We start from the raw sequence: 24027 nt of genomic DNA on the forward strand, positions 1-24027 counted from the left end.
GAAGCGACATCGCGTGCACGCATCCGCCTGGGTGACGGCAGAACAGGTCTAAGGGTGGCAGTGTCTTGAGTGTACAGGGTTTGATGAGGGCCCAGGTAGGGCCGGGCCTGTTGAGAAAACAGTGAGAAATTTGGGGCCCATCTAGAGTTTGAATGGACATCGAAGAGGAAGGACGGGTGGGGAATGATCAACATATGGACTGTCAGAACAGGTCAGCTCCATATATGGAGAGCTATAGGGTTTGATGTTTGAGGTCAGATGAAGAGTTGCTGGCTGTCCACATGGTGGCGTGATGTGTCACGAGGCGTAACGGACTGACGACCATATATGGTGGCGTGACGTGTCACGAGGCATGAGGGACTGACATCCATATATGGTGGTGTGACGTCACGAGGCGTGAGGGACTGACGGCCATATATGGAGGCGTGATGGATGGAACGACGGACGGAATGACAGGTTTAGCAGGTTATCATCACCATGCAATTATGTCACATTTAACAATCTTTAATGCAGCTTGGGTCAGCCTCTTTAGCTGGTCGTCTTTTGAATCAAAATGTCGCCCACTCCTTGTGAAGGTGTTCTCGGTACTAGTCGGTACGGACCCGGTATCACTTTTAACGGCGCTACTTTAAGTAGCCTAGTTAACCTATTTGTTAATGCTATGCAAGTGTTAATAATAACAATGTAAACCCAATGTAATTGGTGACGAAATTGGGGAGATTCTCAGATAAAGGGGTAAACTAAAGGGGGGAGGAGGCAGGGGGGTTGAAAAAAACATTTTCATAGTCCTGTAACGTTTGTATGCAAATATGCCCCTCAAAAAGAAATAGGCCTACAATAAGCAACAAATACAATTCGAACATAACAGTCAAGGGCTAATGCCAGATAGGCCTATGTGTCTCACCCCGATACTGGCTCCATGGTTTCCAATTTTCCATTCATCAGGGTGACTGGGTCACGTGTGTTGAACTTGTGTGGAAGAACACACAAATTAGCCTACAATGCACACGCATTTGAGTGGTCAGCGTCAGCTGATTTAATTTGTTCTGTGTTAAAAACTAATTTCCGCTGTGCTTCGGGTAGCAACATTGGATATTAAGACGCCTACATAATGCAAATGGATGCATTTATCCAACACGATAAACTACTGCGGCTTCTGCTCTGACTCACACTGGGGCAGCGCAAGCAGCCACGGACCTCAGCACATCAAAGGCAGAGACACGGCTGCAAAGTGCTCGTTAATGGCTGGTCATCGGACCAAGTAGAGCCTAGTGCCCTCCAGTGGAGGGAACAGGGGTGGCAGTATTCATGTCGGACGAGGAATTAACGCACGGACGACCGATCTAGTTCCCATTCCACTTTCATGGTCGGAGACAAAAACCTATCCCATCTCATTTAATCTCAAGAATAGTCTGAATAGAGCACCCAAATGTTACCCAGATATGAGAACAAACAGCAGGCGGTTGTTTGGGGGGAGATACATCTTCAATATTCGTTAGTTGAACTATCATGACGCATAATGCACATTGACAAAGAGGTAAAAATAAACCCATCAATTCACAATCATGCTTTATTCTTATTGATTTCTTAAAAAAAGAAATAAGAATCAAATTAAAGGTTCTTTCCTGCTCTCAAACAAGTCTTACTGGATGTATCCCATTTTTTTTACTAAACTATACTTTCTTTACATTTCATTTAAATATTTTATTAGTTTGTGACTTGAAACAAAAAAACTTCATTGATTGTCAACACAAAATCTAGTTTAGCACCAGTACAATAAAACTGTACTTTAGCTTGCTGAAACACTGTTTTTGAATCGAGGGACAAAAGTCTCAGAATAAAGGGATCCTAATGAGTAATACATTTCAAAATGAAGCACCAACCATACAAAGCAAATTCCATAAACAGTTTTGTCAAATAGATAAAGGTGAAATATATTAATGGCTATTAAATTAAGCACAAAAAACAAACAGTGTAAAATAAAACATTTGCAACACAAAGCACAGTTGGGGTGGAGGTGCCGAGAGATGGTGGTCCATAACCGTAACGCCATGAGGACAGAGGGACGGTGGCTGCAGTAACAGAGGGCATGTGGCTCCCCTCCTGACAGAACTGGTCAAACACGGGGAGCAGGCTCTGGTCTCCAGAGATGGTATTTAGTACTGTTCCTCTGAGGGTGATCTACATCATTCTCTGTCCGTTCAGGAGTGCGACCTGGGGGAGTGGAGAAAACTACAACGGGACCTTGCAATACTGTGCAGTTCTGTAAACATATCATTTGTAAGGTCCAAAAAACAATCTATCATCTGGAGCAGCGCCCAGGGAGAACCAAGATATCACATAGTCAAATGCGCACAACAAATAGCAAAATGTGCTAGGAAATAAAGCGTTGGTACAAGCTATATATGAGCTACATATCCATCCAGTTATGAGCTGGTGAGATGGGAATGGGTGTTGGGGGCATGGAATTCAGATTCTCTGCTGGGTGGGTATTTGATTTTTTTGTTTGCGAGTAAATATATGTGCCATGGTCTCTTCTCTCCAGGTCTCCCAGGTTGACAGAGAAACCATCTGGGCCAGTGGGCCTCCCTGACTTTGTTAGCTGGCCATAAGCCTCTTAGCTTTACGCAAGAGTTCACCAAGATAAAAGCCTTGGATAATCTCCCATCGAAAAATATTCGCTTTCCCTCAGGAACAAAAAACGAAACAAAAAAAAGAGTCCTCAACATAATCAATTCCTTGCCACGAGAATACATTTATACAACCAAATGTTTTAACCCTGATGGCAAGATATACATACTATACACCACCATGTACATACATAATTATTAAAAAAGGGTTTTCTCAATAGTTTCTCAGGTAGGCAAATATACCGCAAGATAGGAACCTGAATGCTGCTTTTTCTGGCACTGACCACTCCAATGTGCCAGTCCTGGAGGTGGCGCTGCTGTGACCACGTTAATTGCCTTGCGGCTGAGGTCAAAATTTCCTAATTGGGAGTGTTAACTCATTGCTGTAGCTGGAGTTTAATAACCCTCATTACAATGGACGGAAAGGTCTTCCCTTAAACTGGGGGTTGACACACTCAACACATCAAAAGAGGCTATAGGTTCAATGTCTATTAAGCAGAGTGGCAAGGGGCTACCGGCCACGTGGTTTGCCTTTTTTTCTTGGCACCACCACCGCCTCCTCCTCCTCCCCCTCCTGCAGAATGTGGATAGAGGATCCCAGTAGTCTTTGAAGCTCCGGAACACACCGCACCAGCTCCACCAGCCCCTCCTCCCCATCATCCTCCTCCTCCTCCTCCTCCTCGTCTTCCTTGTCCTTGCATTTGTCTCTATGGGGCGTTGCCAGCACCGAGCTCACCTGGCTGACCGACACTTGTCTCCACAACTCCACCCTTGACAAGCTCACGACTTCCAGGTGTGGGTAACGTGCCCTAAATATCCGCGCCGACATCTTCAGACGCTTGAGGACATCCGTCAGCAGGAACCAGTTGCAAAAGCTGCCAGAAGTGGAATGTGGTTTTGCATTAGGCAAAGGTGTGCAACAAAACAACTCAAACTAGATGTAATTCTGGGAAATTGCAAGTTTGGTTGCACTGACCACACTTAGCTCGATACAGTACAGTACAGTACAGTACAGTACAGTATGATGATGATGTATTGTCCCACATGACGTCACATGCCACCACACAGGTTTATACAGAATGGTTATCTAGAATAAAGTCGGGCAATAACTATAGTCTGGTTGCCTACTGCAACCACACTAACTAGAAAGTGTGGTTGCACTGACTACACTTATGTATGTACATAAAAAGGTACTGTACAGTAGTACAGTATGATGATGATGATGTATTGACCCACATGACGTCACAGGGACCCTGATAAAATGTATATGGAATACGTAAATATTAAATAAGTATAATAATAATAAATATGTAAATAAATAATAAAGTTGGCAATGAGTATAGTCTGGTTGTCTCTGGCCGGCCCGTTCCCCGCGGGGCAGGTGGATGGGTCAAGGTTTTCAGCACAATTATCGCTGGGTGGGCGCGGTAAAAAAACATTCCGCAACCTCTCTCTCCTATTCTAGCTCCCTCTCCCCCTCTCTCCTGCTCTGCCGTCTCTACTCCTCCTGAAATTATCTAGCTTGTTCAATGTGTTGCTTACATGAAAGGGGGCTTTAGACCCTGCCTTTTTGACCGCCGGGGGAAAAGTGCCCTCTCTGTCCTGAACTGGAATGTAGCATTTTATGTTGAAAGAATTCCCCTCTCGCCCCTTTGAGGCTCTGAACCTGTTCGCATCATCAGCGCAATGAGCGCATCTGCACTAAATCTTTCTAAATTGAGCGGGTACAGGCTTTAGTTTACACATACTATTGGTCCGACTGTCATTAGACAGACAACCTACCTCAAACCCTAACCTAACCCTAACCGCAAGCACGGGAGCAGCGCATGTCTGACCGCATGTCCGACCGTTGTTTCTGCATGTCGGTCCGTTGGTGTGTCTAATCTGCGTGTGAATCCCAATTGAGCGTGATGCCGTGCACAGTGCGTGCACACAGAATCATAGCAGATCTACAAGCTCACAACGCGTAGCAGTGCTTTCTGACTGACAGGCACTTCTAGGCAATCAAGCAAATGCGATATCCTACTTAATATTAATAACAGCAAAGCAAGCAACTGCTCATTTTACTTTGATAATCAGAAATTTGGGCTGCAGGGCAGACTGTTTGGGTAATTTCCTATTGTTTAAAAATTAGATATTCCTCTAAATCTGGGTAGAAATGTAAAAGAAAAATAATTCGAATTCCAGACCCTGCCGTTAAAATTCCCTTTGCACGTCCCTGACCCCTCCCCTCTCTCTCGAAAGCAATAATGGACTGGACTTGCAGCCAGTCGTTAGGATACTTTTTGTTTTTGCGGGACGCAGGGTGGGCGGGTCGTTTAATAATATATTGTTTTGCGGGGCGGGTTGGTGTGGGTTGGCTCCCATGCATGGCAGGCCGGGACGGGCGGGTTATGAAAATAAAAGCTGGCCCACGCATCACTAGTAGACAGAGACATTACTTAGGGCTGTAAATAAATGTACGCATTATGTAATCATGCCATGCACTTTGCCAACTCACCCCTGGGTCAACGACACTTGGACATGGTAGCAGGGTAGGAGGGGTTCGGAGGAGAACTCAAATAGTAGGCAATCTTTGTCTGAGTCTCTCTCCATCCTCCCCCATCCCTTCTCCTCCTCCTCCTCTTCCTCATTTCGCTCAGAGAGCAAGAAGTCCCAGCACGGCTCATGGTCAGTCTCTGTGAAGAAAGGTTCGCTGAGGTGAGCAGGGGAGTGCAAGGACTCGTACAGATCTGAACTGCCAATAAGCAGCCTCTAAGAGAAGGCGTAGGATACCCCCTAGTGGACAGTCAAATCATACCAAGCATAGTACTTGATTCAGAATCACTGCTGGAGACGATCTGAGTGAATAGCAGTGACTCATGTTGCAAATCAGCGTCCTGTGATACTGAGCTGCAGTCTTGCAAATCAGTATTATCAAGACATTTCTATTGCAAGGACATTTTACAGGTCTACATTAAAGTTTAACACACAAACCTTAAACTATAGAAGCAATGTTTGACAAAATGTATATTAAAATCAGGTGGTGCAGTAGCAATAAATCACCCAATGTGATAATGATTTAGTCCCTAAACCTCATTTTGAATGCTGTGGCCAACTTTTCCTAGGCACCACGATGGCTACTGATTACTGCACTGCCTCGCTGGCTTTCTCCAACTGCTCATATCAAATTCACACCCCTGATGGCAGAATGGAAAACCACTAAAGGAGCCGCACCCCTGTACCTCCAAGCAACGTTCAAGTCCTAGTCCTACATTCCAGTCTATGTCCTGTAGCACCTTAAGCTGCATGACCATTGTTCTACCTTGCCCTTTCATGAATTGCTCTCCCTTAGCCCATTTAGACCAGAGGACGATTCGATAAATGTCTTCTAAATCATGACAGTTTTCTGAACAGCCTATGTTTCTATGTTAGTGGTGCTCAAAATATTTCATGTCAGGGAGACCCAGAATTATATGTATTTGGCCACCGACCCCCATCTCAAAAGATGTAGTTCCGGGGACCCCCCAGAAGCAAAGGTTTTTAGTTTAGCCTAACAAAGCCAGCCTAAATTGCACATGCTATGTTTTCGTTGCAAGATATTTAGTCTGGGAAACATCTATGGAGAAACGTTGAGCCCAACAACTGGAAGGCGGACCAATCAGTGAACTATGGGAAAATAGTTCAGAGATGATGAGCAGCTCCACATTTAAAACAGCAGCAATGTGGCTGCACTTGTAGAGGTTAGTAGTTAGTCGATGCTGCAATATAATATAAAGCATAAAACCACAAAACAAGTACTATTGCACTCATAAGTTGTAACTTGTATTACATAAGTTAAACATCTAAATATTAACATAATGAAAGGTGGCTGGGAGAATCAATAAAATAATTTCTCACCAAACAATGAGCTGCTGTAGAATTCCCAGGGTAAACTAGGATCCTGTTCACCGCGGCCCTCCAGGTCTGTGAAATATTCTGTAACACATGAAGGAAAAGTCTTGTATGAAATTCTGACCAAAGGCAGAAAGAAGAGACAGAGGTCAAGAAAGAGTCATTTCTCCATACATGTAACACACCACATTCTGCTCAACAAATACAAAAAGGTGTGCAGTAGTAGACACTGTTGTTTTTGGCAGCAAATTTTGATGTTAGTTTTAGTCATAGTCTCTTGAATAGTTTTATTTAGTTTCAGTCACATTTTAGTCACCTAGAATGTCTTAGTGTTAGTCTAGTTTTAGTCGACTAAATGTATTTTGGCAGGCCTTGATGCCGTCGTAATGACTGTTTTTACACTTGCTGAAAATAGCTGATCTACAAGAATGTAAGCTTGTAGATCGGCTATTTTCAGCATGCAACCAAGTGTAAAATGACTTATACTGGATCTCTTGTCCACTATAGTCCCTTCCTAACATTTTAGTCTAGTTTTTATTTGTTGACGAAATTGTCAGTATATTTAGTCTTTAGTTTTAGTCATCATAGCTTAGTTTTCATTTAGTTTGTCAGTGGAAAAAGGCAGTCGATGAACATTCTTCGTCTTAGTTTTAGTCAACGAAAACAACACTGGTAGTAGCTTACCTTTGAGGAAGGTCTTCATGTCTGGACTATGAGCCAGTTTGACCATGGTCTGTCCAGAGTAGGTGGCCAGTGTGGGGTCTTACCTTCGAGGAAGGTCTTCATGTCTGGACTGTGAGCCAGTTTGACCATGGTCTGTCCAGAGTAGGTGGCCAGTACTGTGGGGTCTTACCCCCGAGGAAGGTCTTCATGTCTGGACTGTGAGCCAGTTTAACCATGGTCTGTCCAGAGTAGGTGGCCAGCGTGGGGTCTTACCTTTGAGGAAGGTCTTCATGTCTGGACTGTGAGCCAGCTTGACCGCGGTCTGTCCAGAGTAGGTGGCCAGCGTGGGGTCTGCACCGTGATTGAGCAGCAACCAAACTATCGGGAGATTATCGCTCGCCACTGCGTCATGAATGGGTCTGAAGAGGAAACCAAACCAAAACGTCACTGTTATCTGAACCAGAAATAATATGGCTTTACAACAAACCTTAACTATATTAGGAGGATATATGAATTATACCAATTCATCATTTATATGGAGTATTAGATCAAATATAATTTGACCCAGGCTTGAAAAAGACAAAACCTACAACAAAGACATATTTTTAACAAAATATACAGAAGATAATTCCAGGAAGAATGCCCAATTACAATGTGTACAATAACATTTTGAATTATTGCTTTTAAACCATTTTGGGGCGGGAACCCCTTTTGGTGTTAGCATTATGTAATGCTTTAGCTATTGAAAAATAGCAGATCTACAAGCTCATAGCGCGCCACCGAGCTTGTAGGTCTGCTATTTTTTTTAAATCGAAGAATGACTGACATGGAAACTGTCAGGATGTAGAAGACATTTTTAGAATCTGATCTCAGGTCAGAATGGGTTAATAACAATGTACACAAGCTGCTATCCAACCACTGTGACATTTCTGAATCATACAAACTGAATCCTCACCGCGTTCCATCCTGGGCACTGCAGTTGACATCAGCCCCGTGTTTCAGCAACATTTGGACAATCTGAGTCCAGCCTCGGGATGACGCCTCATGGAGAGCTGTGTAACCTGCATTGTCACGACGATTGACCTCCCGGATATCCTTCTCAAGACAGTAGAGAACTACATCCTGAACAAATCGAGTAATAAACACATAAGTGGCGTGACATTTACATTGGTAGAGGGTAAATGAAAGTGCTGGTGCCTAAGTTAGAACAAAGTTTACCTGGTAGCCTAATCGGGCCGCTCGCTGTAACAGGGTCTCCCCAGCATTCTTGTTAACAATCAGGCGGCGAACCTCCGGTGGGATAGGCCTTCTGGGAGGAGAATCGGAGGCACCGCCCTTTCCTGATGAACCTCTCTTAGTCGATGGAGGAGACAGCAAGCCCTTTGGAGAAACTGGTAGGCTGGCTGGTTTCTTTGCATCAGGGCTATCGTCATCTAATGCAAATGAGGCACAGCGCTTTCCCAAGCTGCCACGTTTGGTCTTGAGCTAGAAGACAGATTTTTGCAGAGTAATGAGAAAGCTGCGTGCTATGGGATCTCACTGAGCGCAATGGAAACTCAGGGCAATCGGCTCCACACTCCAGGACTCAGTTCAGTGCAAAACCAGCTGCCATCACGAGCAATCAACTAAACAGTCTTAATCAGTAAAGCCACAAGAGGGCACTGCAAGCTAATCTATTTGTGGTATGAGGCGCCTACTTTCCAACAGGCTGCATCATCATGTGAGATGCACTGTGAACAATCATCCTACCTTCTGCTCATCACCATCACCCAGGTGCTTGCTTTTGAACTTCCTCTTTCCTGAAGGCTTGTCGCTGCGTTCTGGAGAGGCCTCACTCTCCTGGTAGCGAACTGACCCTGAGCGGGTGAGCGAGGGCCTCCGGAGAACAGGCTCTGGGCTGGAGGCACCGAGATTTGGATACTGACTGGTCTGTGAATCTACAATGAATAAAGATTATACAAATCATGCCATAGGAAAAAAATATATATATAAAAGGTATATATGTAGCTGTAGAGGACAAACAGTTTCACTAAAAATCACTATAACAGCTTATAGAGATCCAGTTGTTCAGAACCGTATAATATGGAGACCGTCGACACTGACAGAGGGGCCCAAAAGAGTGATGTGTGAGTCAGAAGTCAGTTGGATTGGCGGTTGTAAAAGTATTATACATAATCCACATATATGGAGTACTTTGATGGGACAGAAGACGTACCGACGTAGTAGTCTGGCCTGGACTCTATATTTGGCCATGGCTAACAGAACACCATATATGGGCATAAAAGGGACACAGTACACTTCAACATGGCAATTTTAATATAGCAGGGCTTGACATTAACACATTCCATGTAACTCTGTTACCATAGGCGGGATCATGAGGCCAGTGCCAGTGAAATGTGCGAAATAAGCAAAGAAGAAGAGCCACATCCGCCCGACCCAGAAGTGATTGCCCTCTATAGCTGAAGTCTAGACTCTCAAGTAAGTAATAAATCTTTCCGGACAAGTGCATAAAAATTGTACTTGTCCGTTGGACAAGTTACTTCACTTTTTCTGTGCCATAGATCTGTCCTATCCGCACACACATGTTTAGCAGCATTTAAACTTGTAGCACTGCGTGTGTACTCACAGATATTGTCCTCTAGGTTTCATATCCATTTGAAAGTTTTGGCAGAAACGTGTGTTAAGTAAAATATTGCCTCTTTTCCACGAGGAAAATATTGCCACTTTTCCCATGAGGAGAAGCTGGACTGAAAATATGAAAACTTCCTTTGAAGTCTGTTTGGGAAGCACAAACATATGGGGCACAATTGACAGGTGTCTTGTGATTGTGGGGTGATTGATCACACAACCTATTTTGTGTGCCTCATACATTTGTGCTTCCCAAAAGGAAGTTTTACTATGTTCAGTCCTGCACTCATTGCGGGCCCCTCGCCGGAGAGAATGTCGTCTGTGTGCATCTCGTGGAAAAGTAGAGATGTTTTATTAAGTACATGTTTTTTGCCAGAACTTTCAAATGAATATGAAACTAGTCACCACTCCCCCAAAACGACTCTTAGGAATTAATTATTGGGTGAGCGCACAAGCAGTGCTACAAGTTAAAATGCTGACAAGGTTAGACTGCTAACCGATCTATGACTATGACTGTGTATTTGGAATACATGAAATGTACAGTATGTAAGATCTCAGACATTCTAGGGCTATTAACTGAAAATATTCATCTAACATTCAACATGTATTCACCAAAACAAACTACCTTGATTTAAAATGTATTTGTGTGTGCTCGTGGCTCTGGTGACTTTTGTGCCCAGACAAATTAATGGGAAATGTACTGAAAGTGCCTCAAAACGTTAATGTCATGCCCTGTATAGGATATCATAAACTATGACCCATAACTTGTATATTATTTATTTTACTTTCTTCGAACTGCATCTAGCAAGAAAAAAATTGTTAAGATGAAATACCTGGTGCTATTTCAGTGTCTCTGCTTGGGGAGTCGGGTGTCTCATTCCTTTCTCTTTCCACCACCTTGTCCTTCTCGGTGATGTAATCCCCAGTCTGATATTTCCTGCTGCGGCAGCGCCGGCGCTTTTTGCGAATAGATGCGTCTCCTTCTCCACCGTTTGTCTTGACCTTGCCCTGATCAGCCTGCTCCCGCAGCGGGTTGGAGCGAGGCCTCCCTCTGGGACGCCGGGCAGGGTGGGTGGGAGGGGGTGAAGGCGGCGGCGAAGTTGGGGCCAGGGGAGAAGGGGTAGAAAAGCCCCAGGGATCTAACTGGGTCTCATCCGCTCGCCGTCGGCCCCTCCTAAGTCTCGGCGTGGAGCTCTCTGCAGATTTAACTTCCTTGCGCTGTCTGCTGGAGCCTTTGAGGGAGACTGAGGTCTCTAGACTGTGAGGACTGCTCACACTTTCTGTAACTGTAACATACACATACACGTTAAAAGTACTGCGGTATAACCATTTCTTATATATCTAGTACAACAATCTACAACATTTTCTGCCCACTTAACGTGTATTACCACTCCGGGGGATTTCTCCTGCAGAGCCGCCAGTAAAACCTGTTCGATGTCCACAACAATGTACAGCTACGTACAAACTCTAAGCACATGTTTTTTCTTTTCTTTTTCTGAACACAGTGAGAAGTTCTGTTTTAAGGGCATTAAATGTCAGAGTATTATAAGAAACAAAAGACTTACGTGGTTTGTTGTGAGTTGCCTGTTCCACTTTGTGGGGACTGCACTTGTCCTTTGGAATCTCCTCTTTCTTCTGCAGGAAAGGTTTGTCCATGTGTAGGCTCTGCTCTTGCACAGGTGCACATTGTTTCTTCTGTTGAAACACACAGGGGACAGAGTGAACAGACTGTATGGGGACACTATTGATCACAACACTTTCATGGTGATGGAGAGCGTGTAATAGAACAAGACTCTATAAAGCCCTTTGAAGTTGAATCATCAGTCAGAAACACAAGTAAATACTTATAATTATGAAATGTATCATTCAAAAGCTGTTTCTTCAAAGCCAATAAATATTACAACCTTATTCCTGAAATTACCAAAAGGGGTGAGTAAATGCACTAAAGCTTAGCTGTTAGCTTTGACATTGGATAGATTTTCCACAGCAAGTGTAAAAGTAATCTACAATACCTTTTTGGGGCGTGATGCTTTGGTTGGAGTGCTTTCCTTGTCTTTCTTTTTCTTTTCCGTTGCTGATGGGTCTTGTGGTGGCTTCTCCTTAGCTGGCTTCTTGGGTCTAGGTTTCTTTTGTTTGACAACAGCAGCTTTTGCTTTGGAGGGAGATCGCTCTTTGGTTCCGTTTGTTTTCTTTTCAGCGTTGTTGTCTACCCCCACACACTGACCAGTAAGTATAGACAGAACTATGCCATCCAGTTTTTCATTTGGAGGACTATCTAATGGCCCAGTTTCTTTTTTCAATATGTCCCCCTCTAGCACCTGGGCTAATTTGCTCTCCATCCGGTTGCCATTTGTTGATGCATTACCTCCAAATATAGTAGACTGGACAGAAGGCTTTGAGGAGCATTGCTTCTCTTGCGGTACCATATGCTCTCCCTGGATGCTATGGATTCCAATATTATTCTCCCTGGGCTCAATGACACCTGCCTTCTCAATCTGATTCATCATTTGCCTTGAATCCCCTTGAGATATCAAACTTTTAAGCTGTTTCCCATCTTTCTTTTCTATAGTCCTGAAAGGGAGATATCCAAAAGAAGATGTCTGTTTGGACTGAGTGTCGTGGCTACACAAGAGCGGATTTACAACATCAGCTTTTCTAGGTGCAACAGGTGTAGGCTGAGCATATCCTTCGCCAGTCAACACTGTTGTTTCAAGAGCTTTCTGTTTCACAATTGACTCGAGATTAGATAAGGGGGACTTAATCCTGTCCCAATTGTCATTGTCCATTCGTGGTGGGTGATGGGCACTCAGAAACTTGGAACCTTCTGCACTTGCAGTGCCCTTGGCCTTTGGGGATCCTTGTGAGACTTTTCTCTGAAGAGAAGTGGCTTGGTGAGGAGGAAGAAGAGGTGGTTTTTGCCATGCTGGGTTGACAACAGTGGTAGAGTATGGCACTGCTGCTTTACTAGTTCCACACTTGTGATGAGTCTGAGCACTGGCAGAGCCCAACATGGTCGCTGGGGCTATTTTAGATGGACAGCTCTTAGTTATGGTTGTACTGCTGCTGTTCACATGTTTGACTCCGTGAACATGCTGGTTACTCTTCATCAGATAGGATGGCTTCTTTCCTTTTGTGGCCAGATGTTCCCCTTGATCAATGATTGATATGAACTCCTGCTTAGCAAAATTCTGAAATTCATCAACAAAAGTCCCTTTTCCATCCTTGCCACGCAAAGTAGAAGCCAGTATAGGGCTGGCCACACCAACATATGTTCCGGGTATGCTTTTTATGGATTCTTGTGAGGATCCTTTGCCCCAGGATGACTTGGACTCTGTGACCTGGTGATTTGCAGGCCTATTTGATTGTTTTGGATGAGATCCATTTCTGTGGGTACTTGGTAAAATAGGGTATTGCACAACTGAGTTATATGGGGTAGCCTGGCTCCTTTTCTTATTCAGGGAATCTCTCTGATTTGATTCAATATGGTGATGCTCCACTGGAGGGTCTTTAATACATTTTGGACGTTTTGACTTTGCGGACAAATCGAGAGGCACATCCTTTGGTTGGATGGGGGAAATGGCTGCATGGTCTTCTGGAGCAGATGGGGGCTTGGGTTTTAGACAGCCTACGGATGTTTTGTCTACACTGTGGCCTTTCTCCACATGGTTCAACAGTCTGCTCTGAGTGGCGATACCGGCCAGCGCGGGGCCACAGCAGATGGCAGCGGTAGGAGACAATGTGAAACGTGTTGGCGGGGCAGACCCTAATGCTGGGTGCTGTAATGGGAGTGTAATAGCTGGAGAGGCCACCACTGATGCTAAGGATTTATGCTCCCCTACCGATTTTGAACTCTTACTCAATATTAGGTTTGATTTAAGTTTTGACGTTGATTTGCCCGCCTTCTTCTCTGGCACAGGGTTCCGTCCCACGGAGAAGGGGTATGGGTAGGTATGTAGTAGAGGTGTCCCTCCGACACCCGAGCTTTGAGGCTGAATTTCTTTCTGAAATTGACTGGCCGTGGCCTCTCTCAAAGCTGCGATCTGACCCAGTGCAGGTGGGAGAGTGATTTTACAAAGTGGAGAGGTAAAATTGGCGGTGGGAAGGAAGGCGACGGGCTGGCCTGGTTTAAATAAGGTGGAGCACTGAAACCCAGGAGGAAGACTTATGACCGATTGTGTCTGCGTATGAGATTTCTTGCTGGATGTCACATTGCTGTGGCTCGAGTTGAGCGAGTCCTCGATTCGTGTGCTGCTGGCCCACTGAGGTGTAGGATTGACTCCTGTGCCGTCGCCCTTGAATTTAGGGAACTCTGCCCTTTTGTCCAGTCTTTTGTCAGAGCTTGGGAGGGGAGGGCCTGACATTGGGACATTGTTGAGTTGTTGAGGTGGGGGGACCACCTCGGGGCTGTGGTTGTAAGTACTTGGCTCCGAGCAGGGCTTCACCGTCTTACAGTCTGTTGTCGGGGTGTTCTTGTTTTGCTGACTGAGAGTAACATCTCCTCTCAGCTCAGGGGGCAGCATCTGAGGGGGATTTCCCACCATGCTAGCAGACGCCTTGTTTGGAGCACCGATCTCTCTGCTCACCGTGCCTCCATCCCCTACATTCATTAGTGTAGGATCCACCTGAGTAATAAAAAGACGTTCATGGGGTCAGTGTTAATTAGATAAGGGGAAAGTAGCATAATCTGCGTAATAGAAAACAATTACCTGCATAGATGTTTCTTTAACACAACATCCCTCGGGAGGAGGGTACTGCTTTGTGTCAGTCAAGTGAGTGTTTTCCTTGATATACGGTAATATGCTGTAGAATACAAAAGCGGGAAAAAATAAAACACTTTAATCATAGGCTACATTATTTTTGGGAGCAATAGATTTTCTATCAGCAACAAAAGGCAAGTGAAAACTTCCTGTAATGCATATGTTAGTCTCTTCAAATTACGAGATGATAGGAAATCATAGTTCGGCACATTACATAGAGGAACACATTTGTAGGCATGATTTCATATTTGGCAGTTCCTTATCTACTCCAAATGTGTGAAATAATTTGTCTTTGCTATAGGAAGACAGTCAGTGAGTGAAATGATCTTGATTGCATGAACGAGGGGGGGGGGGGGGATAATTAAGCCATCTCAACCATTTGTCCCATTTACTATTGCATAGTTACATTTACCAAGCGTCCTTGGGTTTCTTGAAAGGCGCTATATAAATTCAAGTTATTATTACTATTGCATCGTAAATGTTGACCAAGTCATGCAAGGGAAACATGTGGTAAGGGGAAGCGGTGTGTTGATATTTCTATCTCTTCTACCCATAATTAAATAAATACACTAACCCTAACCATAGGCTCTGCCTTAAAAGTTTTAATCCACTGCACTTATACATTATATTATATCTAAAACTGATCAGTTTGTAGTAGGCTACTCATATTACATTTTATGATAAGGAAGTGCATCTTCTGTTGTAGCCATATGCGTTATCCATGTAACTGTCCTGCAGTTTGACAGTTCATCAATCTTATCTGTGAGTATACAAAAAAATCAATCCATTACTTGCCTTTTAATAACCACCAGACAAAGCACGGAGTTTGAAATGAAAATGACCAAAATGTATAATAAAAAATAAAAAATGTATAAATAGAAAGGAAGTGAATTATAACAATAACACTTAAACTTGATATTTAAGAGGAAACAATGCCATTAACGCTGGCGACATGCAGACACACGCCACACAACACCCGCTGGTATCCGTGTTCAGAGAGGTGAGCGCAGACGAGCGCATCTGCAAGTAAATTAGTCAACTATACGAAAAAGGGACCACACAAAAATCCATGTCAAATCTTACGGAAAATGATAAATCGTGTTGTGCTTTATCTGAATGTAGCTCATCTTGTATACATTGACGACGACTGACATGATGATGACACCCCTGGCATTGGCACTGGCACACCATCTCCGCTGGAATCTGCGAGAGAGGACCGAAACGGCTCCGGCGAAGCCGCTTTGGCATCGCTGAATGCGAGGAGGGTCTGCATTCATTACCGTCTAACATCATGTTGCTTACAGCCTAGTTTGTCTTTGTGCTGCAGATAGCCTACCCTACGCTGTCTAGTAACGTTACCCCGCTACAGCATTTTGAATTAATCTTCTCCGATGTAGGCCAGTAATAGCCTATATATACGTTAGGCTGTGGGCAACCTCACACAGTCAAAACAAACAAAGTCCTGACCACCAGTAAATGTATCACAGATTGAATAAACCAAATATTCCATTAGCCTGAGTCTGTCTGACTGTGTGTAGCATATACTTCCTCCCGGCCAGTTCAGTAGGCTATCCAGCCCAACAACAGCACAAAAGAGACACGTCCCGACGGTCCCGAAATATGTCAAGTCAATTTATGAAATAAGGCAAAGTGCCGGATCACAAGCAGATCGATTTCGTGGCACCGGGAACGTTCGCAAAACAGCAGGCTACGTTTGTTCTGTATCAAAAATCAGCACGGAGAAACTCTGGAGAGCTCCGACTCGCTCGCTCGCTCGCGGGAGATGGCGAACAGTCACCATAACGAGGATGACAATTGCCTCTCTCAGGTGATCACACACACACACACACACACACACACACTGTCCAAAGACAAACACGACCCAACTGAATATACGCCAACCATGGTTTCCACACAGCCCGTGTCATTTTTAAACCCCGCGATTAAATCATTCGTGATGTGATGTAGAACATGATGGGCATACATCAGTGAGCGGAGAATTCCCCACATCAAAGGCTCGGGCTGCGTCGTAGTGGACACAATGTGGCAAAACTGCCGCCGCCGTCCGTCCGTCACATCGCTGCCGATAAGATACTAGTCTCAACGACGTGCATTCAAAAAGCCTCAAATCACGTGCAAACAAAACTCACAACGACCACCCCTGGTATCTCTACATCTATAAATAGACAACCAGGTAGATCTACATGATCAGTGACGTGGTTTTAAACACACAACATAACCCGATCAATGTAACCCGGCTGATGACAGAACGTCACAATGTAGCCTCCTGACATACACCACAACGGAGTTTCTCACAAAATGTTGTGATCAAAAGTAGTCGACTGGACAACTGACTGGACAACGGAGGGGACGAGGGGTGGGTTACACTTAACTTGTGGACACTGGGGTAGTGCCCCGGAACGGACAACACTATATGAGAGGGCAAACAATATTCAACTCAAATATCCAGTACCACAAATACTGTTCCGATCCATGCGGAGCGAAGTGTCCCTCTGCATTACTCCCAGTGGTGTGCATGTTTAGGCAGGCTACTGTATTTATCCCCGGCCGACCGACGCGAAGTGCTCCGTCTCTCGGATCGGCCCTTCGCGGAACCGCTTCTGTGTTGAAAAAGCGTTGACGAAGCTCGAGCCGAATCGATTCCTGTCGTCCCCGGACTCTCCCCAAATACTGAATAATTCTAAAGGTAATTAGCGAGCAAGATAAGATGTCTAATGACACAAACAGTTACCAACCCCTTCGTCCGAATGGAACGGGAGCAGCAGCATACACCGCGACTCACATAGCAGCCCAGCCTCTCTCTCTCCCCGCTCGCTGTTGTTCACTAATCTCGACGGTCTTCGGTTCTAAAAGTCCGGGGGGGTTCGTCAAGACAGTCCGTACCGTATCTCCAGCCTCTAGTCTGGTGGGAGAGAGGGGCAGAAGGTGGACGGCTTAGCATGGGATGTGTAGTGTTTCTTTATCCACGCCCAGGCGTAAGAGATGGTGGGCTGGGAGGAGTATGGACTGCAGGTACCGGCATGCAAAGCAAACTCCAGCCGCTCAAGGGGAAAGAGGGATCGCAACCAGAGTGTAACGGTGCGCTATAAACTGAAATGGCTTATCGAAGTAAGAAGTGATAAATTGTATATAATTTTTCAAACCAAAAGAGACGCCAAGTATAACTGTACGGGTGTATGCATTTGAGTAATAAACAAGTCATCTTACAGAAACACACGAGGCGAGGGGTGATGGTTGCTGAATGGACTTGCCAAATGCAAAAAAGAGTGGGAGAGGTATGCTTGCTTCTATTGCAGCGGAATTAACACGAGGAAGCAAGATCCCGGGTGTGTGGGGCACTCCAGTTAGTTACATGACAGTACATTTTAGGGACTACAGAATACAGATTCATATGTAGGAAGGCAGATCATATGGAACAGAGACGTCATTCTTTTCCACAGACATTGAGCAGAAAGGGTATGACAAATAATTGAGAGTGAGACACACTGTCTTTAAAGACATTTTGGCTATGAGTGTTGATGGCATTGTCAAGTTTAAATGAGACCTAGCTCAGCTATAGTGACCTCACACAAAAATCACACTTGTGTGACGTGAGGGATTTCTTCTTTTGTAATCACAGAGGGGTCCATAGACTTGGCTTCTACACTGTATATGTTTCTTTTCCCTTTTTTATGATGAATTCCTGTTCTGTTTTTTGGCTAAGACTCTAAATGTTTTGATGAATTGAACAAGGTGGACCCTCTTGTAAACAAGTGTAATGCCTGATTTTGGTCTTCCACTCACAGTTAAGTCTTTGTATTGAGTTGTGCTTAAATATACTGTAATTCTGCAAACAAAATTAATTTAAATATTTAAATCAATCACACTTGCATGGCTGCTTTCTTACTGTTTCTTGTGAAGCTTTTTACACATTGGTTACAGTTGTAGGCCTACTGTTTCTTTTCTTTATCCATCCTGGCTTGTTTCTTGTATGAAACAAAATTATTAAAATATATGTGTTTATATCGGCCACGTGACATCTTACGTTCTCATTTAGTGCCCTAAATAAAGTCCATATTTGGCTGGAAAACGATTTAGGCCTATACATCAGTGCTCTAAACATAAAACTCCCATAACTTGGCTGCCATATATATGACACTGTATCCTCAAACGCCATGTATTGGAGGGGCTAGAACCCCTCAAAAGAGTGCATCCCTGAAAACACAACACAATTTAGGGTCTCTATAATATTAATTGTAGGCTACTACCGTACTATATCCAAACGATTGCTCAAATATATACTGCTAACAATGCAATCTTATTCTAAGACACCAATAGACATCCAAATATGTGTTTATCATTCACTTGATGGTAACTGGAACAGTGGATGTGTCCTCCTCGGAATTTAATTAACTATAAGCTGGTTAAAGACCAGATTGTAAATGAAAGTTAGAAGAACTGGAACATTGGATTGCATAAACATAATAATAAGTAATAATAGTAATAAGGAAGTCAGAATAAATGAACATAATAGGTTCACAATGACGGATCCAATGGACTAATGGACCTCTGAAATTGGTTCTCAGATTGGAGCCATCCATCCATCTTCAACCGCTTATCCGTAATCGGGTCGCAGGGGAAACAGCTCCAGCAGAGAGCTCCAGACCAGACCCTCTCCAGAGCAACATTGGTAACTTTTTTATCCTAACTTTTTTTTATCCCACAATTTTGTAACCCATTTTTTCACCCAGTGTCAATTATCTAATGTAATCCTGGGCGCTACACTTCCTCTGCCAACCTTGGAGGGCAGCGGACTGACCTCATGCTTCCTTCTATGCATGAGGAGTCCAAGCTGCTTCTTTTCACCTGCCAGGGGAGAGTTTCCCCTGGCCGGACGTAGCGTGGAAGGAACACGTTATTCCGACCAGTTATGCAAACTCCACACAGAAAGGCCCTTTCACCAACCCCGCCTCGGGTATGGGCACTGCTGACCCGGAGGAGGGAGCACGCCCACAGCGTCCCCAGCGGGAATCAAACCCAGGACCTTATAGCTGTGAGGCGACAGCACTACCGACTGTGCCAACGTGACCCCTTAACATTAGTAACTTCATCCTGGGGATCCCGGAGCGGTTCCCAGCAGATATGGAGATATAAACCCTCCAACTCATCCAGGGTCTCCCCCCAGTGGGACGTGCATCGAGGACCTCGCTAAGGACTCAGGGAGACGCCCGAGAGGAATCCTAACCAGATGCTGCCCAAACCACCTAACCACCGAGGGGAGCAGACAAAAATAAAATAAAAATCACACACACCCATGTGAAGTGAGGGGCGCTCTTATGATCATACATCATCCTCATTCCGGTCAATCACATTTTGCATCCTCACTTTTGTCTTCAATGTTTGTGTTACACAACACAATGTTTGTGTTTACTGTTTACACACTCAAAGCTGGCCATTTATTGTCAATGGGATTCAATGTTTGTGTTTACACAAACACTCAAAGCTGGCCATTCATTGTCAATGGGATTCAATGTTTGTGCACACTCAATTGATTAGAGGTTTGATGTGCTTTGTGCGTGCGTGTGTGCTCTCTCGGCTCCCATTTTAACTGATGGGGATATAACTTTGTTCGCCCATAATGTGCTGCAGTAATCTGATCCCTGGTCAGCTAGTCTATCACAGCAGCACTTGATTCTACCAGCCCGAGCCCCATGGGCATCTGCTGTTTTCGCACCTACAGCCAGCATACAAAGGACGATGATTTGTTGTGTATATTAGCTTGTCTGACACCTTGATCAAGTTGAGAGAGCAACTGCAGAATGGTCATTGCGGCGAGAGGCAAGCATGCAGCCAATACACAACGATTGCGCTATAAAATGGGAATGGTCCTAGACCAGCGCCGGTCAGGAAAAACAATTGAATAAAAATAATGACAATAAGAAAAGAAAAGAAGAAGAAAGATGACAATAGACATTCAGACTCTTCTGACCCCCTCTCCGGCACCTATATGCCCATGAGAACACTTGGCACATTTTATTTATATGGACCATATATATATATATATATAATTACAATTTAAGCCCAATATTTCAACACATGCCCATCTGGCTTTGTGTGTTCCGCCCGTGACGTCATGTGTGTGGCCAAGTCTATGGACTTTTTATGACAAGATTTCTTCTTTACGGCCAAGTCAATGGCAAATGCCGTAATGTCATCATGCAGTAATCATTGTGATAAAAGGCACCCCTGGTTGTCTAGCTTTCGGAAATTACATCAGACAGCCAAGTCTATGGACTTTTCTAATTTCTTTAGATCACTTTAAACAAACAGAGTAAACAACCAAGTATGTGGACTTTCTAATGTTTGTTTAGAGCACTAAAGGTGATGTTTGTTTTTCTTTCTTTTTTTTCTCTTTTTTTAAAAGAAAGAAACAACAGCCAATTGAACAGTGAGATGCACTGTGCTATAGGTGCCCACTGGACCTGTATCTAGCCTCAGTCCCAGGCTTACTTATCTGCGAAAAGAAAAGCCTGGTCACAACGTAAGGCAGAGCAGCTTCGGTGGATGTATCCTCCAAAACATCCGTCAGATGTATTTCCCCCGGATACGATATTTTCCCGACCAATCACAACACTTGTTTCATTCACGGAGAAAGTAAACTGATTTGTAAAGCATCAACGTAATTTCCTTGGGCTATACTATACTTCTGCTAAAATCCTGCAACTTCCGCCCAAACAAATGATAGCCTCTACAGCGTAGCGTAGGTCTTGCCCAGGGTGACCTGTATCCCACTTCACCACAGCAGCTTGAATTAACTCCCACACTGTCCTTAGCCTGGCAGGTCTAATTTGTAGTTGTACTTGTCCCTACTTGGTTTGACTGAACTCTCTGACTGTGGAGACGTTTTGTCAGCATGCCTGCAGATAAACAGTGATGAAGGAGATTATGCAAAAACTGTCACACTCACTCTGAGCAGTGAACACTATGGCATTAAAGACATGTTGCTGTGCAGTGTCAGTCACAAACAAACTTTACCCCCTCATGTTTAACTGAGCTCAGACTGCAAATGCTGCGGAGGCTGAATTTGGACAAGAGAGCATCGTCCAATACACAATCAAAATAATACTGGGCAAATTCATAATAATGACCAATATGTAAAGCAATAGAACACATGAGTAGCCTGAGTTTAACAGTAGACATCATGCAACAAGAGAGGGCCATTGACTAAATGAACTTGCGTGATGAATGATTAAAATGACCTTATATGTATATCGCATGTAAGACAAAGCGCTATTTTAAATGTATGCCTTTAAGCTTATCAGTCAACTTGATGGCCACTTACTCAAACAAAAGCACTGGAGAACAAACACATGCAGAAGCAAGAAAGAGGGCTGAACAAACTGACCATTTCAGGCTGACAGGCATGACACCTCTCATTTACATGATATAACCAGGGAAACTGTTTGAGATGTTGGAAACAAATACACAGCTTGGTGGTCTACTTGTATGATTCTGATTCTGAGTTATGTTGTTCCCCATAAAATACAATAGTGTTATCAAGTAGCCTACAGACCACGCGTCTTAATTGGTACGTCTATTGTGGCATCGTTTTAGACCAATACATTCCCAACATACTTTTCCTAAACACTTGTGGGATGGAAGACAGTATATACTATAGCTACTTGTTATTACCCAGCCACGATGCCTCTTTATCGACTTGCAACAGATATAGGGCAACGACGATCCTCGTCCATCCAACGAGAGCGTTCGAGTAGTAAACTGTATGTGTGCACTGTGCGAGTAAATCGCTGCCTGCATGCGTGTGTGTGTGTGTGTGTGTGTGTGTGTGTGTGTGCTAACATGCCCTTCGCCATTCGCGCAGCAATGGCAGCGAAGCAGGCAGGCTGCGTATAGGCTACAAACAGGCAAATCGCTGACAAATGTCCAAATGTGGAATTATGAAACCGAAACATCTATCGAAAGAAAGAAGCATCGCTGATCAGCACCCTGCCAGCGTTATAAGCATGAGACCAAGAACGAAGTCGTCAGTTGACACTTGGCTCGCTGGCATTGTGTCTGAGCTGGGGGGTGACCCACACACACACACACACACACACACACACACATACACACACACACAGAGCACAGCGCTATCCCGGTAGTGACCGACCACTCCGCTCGGGGCTTCTCCATATACACGAGTTTGCTTCACAGGCTCCACCACGGATGTTAAAACTTGTCATGCACACAATTAAAATATCACACATGAAAGAATATGGCAAGATGCACAATATAACTACGGGAATGCCTATTACACGAAGGAACAGCGTTTACTTCGAAGGCCTGTCCTCAAAGTGGGTGTACAACTAGTCTGTACATGGTCATCTGTGAGTCATATTGGAGATTATCGACCCCATTTCGGCAGCCATGGTGTGTTGCCTATATGCAATATGTCCCGTCTAAGTTCGTGGTTCACCTGCCTGGGCAATGTTGAATGTCAAGCCGAGGCTAGGGGATGTGGGGAACACAACGCTAAGTAAAAGTCAGTCACATCTCCTTGTTAATAGTAATGACATGGACTGTTCTAAACGTTCGTTTAAAATGGATAGCCGAATCGAATGATGCTCTTATTTGCCAGGTTAATGGTGCAACGACAACAAGCAGTCCATGTGGGCTGACAATATATGCGCGGAACATGGTCACGGTGTCAAGACTGTCAGTGGTACTCAGTGGTAACTGGTGTAAAACATCCCAAATGCAATAGCTCACGTATAATGTCATCATCACGATGTAGAACTTAGGTCTGCATACATAGCAGCCTACACGTGACACGTTTCTTTATAATGCCACGGGACACAGAAAGACGTACACAACCCTGCAACCACTCTCGCTTCTGCCAAGACAATTGAAAACTTGAAAATAATTAATAATATACCAATATCCAGGTCAAAGTTTGGGAGAGTTCACTTGCCCTCAATGGCGTTGTGCAATGCCCCCTTTAATGCCCCCTGCTCGCCCGTAACGCCTTTGTTATTAGTAATCGCATGGTATTGCACCGCCTTACCTTGCGCTCCAAACTGCCTACCAGAATAGTCACAAAGCCTGCACGCAGCGCAACAAGCTATTGTTCTGTAGTGAGAGACTTCTTCCGTAAAGGGCTAAAGCATATGATTTGAAAGTAGAATGAAATACAGTATGCAATTTTGGCTTGTCCTCCTCGCGATCTTCCCTTATTGCCAGTTTTCAGTCTGCAGCAGCTGGAGATGAAAATCGCGCACCCTGGGTCCTAGCGCCGGGTAAAGCCCTACAGGTGAATAACAAATGGACTAGGCCGGTGTAGTATCGTGTCTGTGACTTCATTGGAGTCGACTCGGAGAGACAATTTCTCAACTTCTCAAGGCAGACTAGACTCAAGAGCCTACCTTTTCACTACCGATATTCTGACTGCAAACGGGTAGTGGAATATTGATAGCGTT

The 24027-nt window shown here is 44.4% G+C and overlaps 1 protein-coding gene across 2 annotated transcripts; it reads right to left on the bottom strand.

The window, feature by feature from the left end:
* Positions 1-1630: 1630 nt before the first annotated feature.
* Positions 1631-23699, bottom strand: bcorl1 (BCL6 corepressor-like 1). 2 transcript variants are annotated; one of them, XM_080773198.1, is made up of 12 exons: positions 23616-23699; positions 14501-14594; positions 11807-14416; positions 11360-11489; positions 10628-11080; positions 8916-9103; positions 8385-8651; positions 8122-8288; positions 7440-7585; positions 6510-6587; positions 5131-5308; positions 1631-3505 (listed from the first exon to the last, which is right to left on the bottom strand). In XM_080773198.1, exons 2-12 carry the CDS (start codon positions 14504-14506, stop codon positions 3142-3144), a joined length of 4587 nt encoding a protein of 1528 aa, XP_080629324.1. In that variant the 5' UTR covers positions 14507-14594; positions 23616-23699; the 3' UTR covers positions 1631-3141. The 2 variants fall into 2 exon arrangements, with proteins under 2 accessions (XP_080629324.1, XP_080629325.1); XM_080773199.1 differs by lacking the exon at positions 23616-23699 and adding an exon at positions 17308-17338.
* Positions 23700-24027: the final 328 nt, after the last annotated feature.

Source organism: Protomyctophum bolini (genome assembly GCF_963924005.1).
Source record: "Protomyctophum bolini genome assembly, chromosome: 10".
Taxonomy (NCBI): domain Eukaryota; kingdom Metazoa; phylum Chordata; class Actinopteri; order Myctophiformes; family Myctophidae; genus Protomyctophum; species Protomyctophum bolini.

What these genes read in the sequence shown, in the direction of transcription:
- bcorl1 (XM_080773198.1), bottom strand. An exon ending in GGCAACTCACAACAAACCAC is followed by an intron (nt 11,081 to 11,359) that starts GTAAGTCTTTTG and finishes TGTATGTTACAG; the next exon opens with TTACAGAAAGTGTGAGCAGT. An exon ending in CATGAAGACCTTCCTCAAAG is followed by an intron (nt 6,588 to 7,439) that starts GTAAGACCCCAC and finishes CATGTGTTACAG; the next exon opens with AATATTTCACAGACCTGGAG.